Raw genomic sequence first — 3,854 nt, 5'->3', positions numbered from 1 at the left:
TACTGCTCAGCTTGTGTGAGGTGACTGCATGCCCTGTGGAGAGGTGCAGAAAGGAGGTTGTGCCTTACCCACTCCACTGTTCTTGTCATAACGTTTGACCCTCCATATCTTTCTTGTTCCTGAAGTCCTGGGCACCGAAGCTGGCTTGGCAGATGCAGCATGTCCCCGCACTCCCCCCTTCATCTTCCTGGAGAAGCAGGGAGGAGGAGGAGGAGGAGAGCCTGGCACTCGTTGCCATAGAAACAAACTCTCTCCATCTCTGCTGCAAGGTGGTGAGGAGGAGATCGGGCCATGCCTCCCTGAGTATCAGCAGGGTGTTCCCCTCCTCACTCTGTCTGGAAGCAGAGCCTCCCTCCAGGCCCTCTGCCTGACCAGGTAGCTCCTCTTGGTCAGGAAAAGCCCCACGGTATTACCTGACAGCAGTCTGGTTTCTGTTCCAAGGGAAACTGTCACAGTTGTACAGTATCCTGGCACTTGCCAGAGAATGTCAGAAGAACACACTAAAGTCTGGTCTCCTCATCAGTATCAATCTTTAATGTTTCTTATTCTGCTGTGTCCACCCTCAAAAGTCTACCTCCTTTCCAGAGAAGCAGTCTGTTACCTGGTGTAGAGTCCTCTGTCTGGCACCAGCCTTCCCCTAGACTGAAGTATTCAGCTCTGATTCTGTGTCTTGGATGCCTTATGAGACTTTCAGAGGACCTTGCATCCTTGAGTAGGAAGGAGATTTGGGAAGATAGAGTTCCTTGGGGAACAAAACCAATTTCACTGTGTTCCTTCATGTTCCCCCTGATAATGTGACTGCTCCTATAACTACAAAATAGTGCACCTTCCTGGTCCCTTTTCTCAGCTAACAGCTTTTGTTCCCCCCTGAGGCAACAGATTTGGAGGTTGTCTGATGTCAGAAATACTCAGAGGATGCTTCCATAACGGCCCCAGGCCCACGAGGGTATGCAGTATTCCATGGGGAAAGGCAGGCACTGCTGACAGCCCAGGTTTGCTTCTCCCCCAGGTGACCAGGTTGCAGGGATGCTCGCTGTTGCTGTGGCCTCCAGTCGAACCCTCGAAGTGCTGGACTTGGAGGGAACAGGACTTACCAACCAGTCAGCTCAGGTATGAGAGCCCACAAGTTACTCTACAGGATCACTGACATCTGAAGGACATAGGTTTGGGCTATCTATAGGCCCTAGGACACATAGCTGCCTCCACCTACCTCTTCAAGTCCACTGCCCTCCCTGCACCCAGGGGTGTTCTTGCATTCTCCTGGCTGTTTTCTTGGAAGAATTCGGGGTTGGATTTTTGACTGAGGATCAGACCTAAAGCTCTGTGGACAAGTAGGAGCCAAGGCTTGGTAGCATAGGCTCTCAGAGCCCCAGCTCCCAATGGTAAGAGGGAATGAGCCTAGGTATATGGCAGTTACAGGGTGTAGAACAGTCCCTTCTTCAGAACAAGCCAGGAAATCTGAGCCCACAGGAAGATGAAAAGTCCTCAGTCTCATAAAGCCTGATGAAGGGAGGTCAAGCCCAAGGCAAGGTAGAGGTAAGAAGAGGAGGACTAGAGTTTTCAGGGAGACAAAGCATTGATGCTCTTTCTGCTCAGCCTAGTTGCCAATTGTGCTGCTTGTCAGCCTGTTTATCTCACTCTCTGCCCAGACCTTGCTGGACATGGTAGAGAATTACCCCACAGCCCTACGGACACTCATCCTGGCAGAGAACAACATTAGTCCCGAGCTGCAGCAGCAGATCTCTGACCTTCTCTCAGAGGGTGAAGAAGAGGAGGAGACAGAAGCTCACGAAGTCACAGGCAGGGAGAAGAACCCCTGGATCTGCCAGAACAGTAAGAGCTCTGGGAGCTGGGCTGTGGGCAGGAATTGGGGTGCCTGGGCTGTTTCCAGCGCCACTGGTCTCTTGTAGTGGGGTTGATGAATGAGTTCTGTCCCTTTTCCCCATGAACATACATACAACCTCCAGGCATGACCTTCACGTTAAGTAGCATTGGGCTGAGCCATGCCTGGAAATGCAGCCTCCAAGGACAATGCGGCTGCTGCAAAGAGTGGAAACGGTACCTCTGAGGCATTTTTCCTGATGCTGCAGGAACAAAATCTTTATGCAAAGTCTTAAAACTCAAGGGCAGGAACATTAAAGATCTCGGGGGCCTTTGCCAGATATCCTAGCCAAAACTTGTGTCATTCCTCACTGCTTCCAGAGCCTCCCTGCAATCTGCACAGCATCAGCTACTCCTATCTCTGCGTCCCAAATGTGCAGGGTTAGCCAGGTGCCACAGCCTGTCTGTTGCTTGTACTGGGAAAAAGGTATATTGTGGAGATAGCAGTCGCCTGTTCTGTGTAGTTTGTATATATAATATTGTATATTGTCATGCCTTCATTACCATCCACCTGATTTTTTTTTACCTTCAGTTGTCCTTCCCCCCCTCACAATTCTCATATCAGACTAGCAGCAGACAAGCACAACCACTCCAGCCTCAAAACATCTGGACCCTCATTTATTAAAGCTGTAAAAATCATTTAGTGGCAGTTTTGGCTAAGTTTTGGATCCAGTTTCCAGAGACTGATCCCCAAAATAGAGATCCCATGCAGGCGTTTTGAGTGTGTAGGACTGCCACTAAAGATCTCCCCCCTCCCAGCCAGAAAAAACACATTTATTTTTTTCTGTTTCAAAAGGCTTCTGGATGGGAAACTGGTACCCTGCTGAGTTTCATACTTGCTATGCTTGCCCATCCTCCTTGCAGTTGATTCACTTGGCATGGGGAGAGTCACAGTGTTCCTGGCTGGTGCTCTGTGCCACGGCAGAGCCAGCAAGCTGCCCTCGCCTCGCTGAGGCAGGCAGGGAAGAGCTGCACAAACCCTCCATTCTCTCAGTGCAGAATGTCAGTATTTCCAGGCCTCTGCGGCTGTAACCTGGCTGATTTCCCGCTGCGTTCCCTGTGCTTGGGAAGGCAACACCACCACCCTGTGTGGGTTTGGCTGGCTTGCAGCTTGCCACCCCATTCCACCTGGACACTGTCGCTCTAGCTGAAAAAGACAGTCAGTGCAGATTTAGAGGTCTGTGCAGGATTGGGGAAGGACATGGCTGGGCCAGCACCACCAGTATCACCTGTAATGTGGGGAAGGTTCAGAGCTGATGTACCTCTGGGCTCTTGCTGCTGTCGCTGCTTTCTGCCCCTTCCCAAACATCAATTCTGTTCTGCTGTGTGGCCAGAGTAGGCCTAGTTACTACTTAATCTCACACTCCTCCCAGCAGTTCGCTTCCCACCCTGCGGTGCTCTAATTCCTCACGCTCACCTCTGGATCTGGAGTACAGCCCTGCGCTCTCTGGCAGCCCAAATGGCTCATGGCATTTTCCCTCTCTCGACACAGATTCCAGCTCCCAGATGGTCCTGATGACGTCTGGTCTCGGTGACAGCCTCCTAGCAGAAACAGAGATGTAGCTGGGCTACCCTGCCTGCTTCTGCCCCCCCCCCGCCGCAGCCTCCGCTGGGCTCCCCAGCCCTCTCCTCACACATCGCCCCTCCTGCCGATGCCTCCCTCGGCTCTCTGAGCGCCGGAGCGCGGTCCGAGCGAATCTCTACACACGTCTCTGTTGTCACACGCCCCCGTCGGCCGCTTGTGATTGTCCCGTCGCCGCATGTGTAGCTCACGCCGCCCTGCCTTCCCCCCCACGCCCGGCTGTGCCCGCGGGGCGCAGGCTGTATTTATTCAGATGTGTATAAGAGATGGTCTTTCTATTGCTTGTACTGCTGTCGCGATGAGAGTTTTATAAAGGTCACAGACGTGGCACCACTCCTGGCAGCGTGCGCCTCCGGCACAGCACAGCACGGCCCGCGGGCACAGCGACCGG

General features: G+C 52.8%; 1 protein-coding gene across 1 annotated transcript in view; it reads left to right on the top strand.

Annotated features, from left to right (window-relative positions):
• The window catches only part of LRRC73 (leucine rich repeat containing 73), a 5,342-nt gene extending 1,546 nt beyond the window's left edge, over positions 1-3,796 (top strand). Inside the window, exons 3-5 of the mRNA XM_009077449.1 lie at positions 1,010-1,110; positions 1,650-1,833; positions 3,374-3,796. Coding sequence (XP_009075697.1) covers positions 1,010-1,110; positions 1,650-1,833; positions 3,374-3,444 — 356 coding nt within the window. The 3' untranslated portion in view covers positions 3,445-3,796. The remainder of the gene's footprint in view (positions 1-1,009; positions 1,111-1,649; positions 1,834-3,373) is intronic.
• Positions 3,797-3,854: the final 58 nt, after the last annotated feature.

This window comes from Acanthisitta chloris, unplaced genomic scaffold (assembly GCF_000695815.1).
Source record: "Acanthisitta chloris isolate BGI_N310 unplaced genomic scaffold, ASM69581v1 scaffold12126, whole genome shotgun sequence".
Lineage (NCBI taxonomy): Eukaryota > Metazoa > Chordata > Aves > Passeriformes > Acanthisittidae > Acanthisitta > Acanthisitta chloris.
This window is presented reverse-complemented; position numbering and strand designations above follow the sequence as displayed.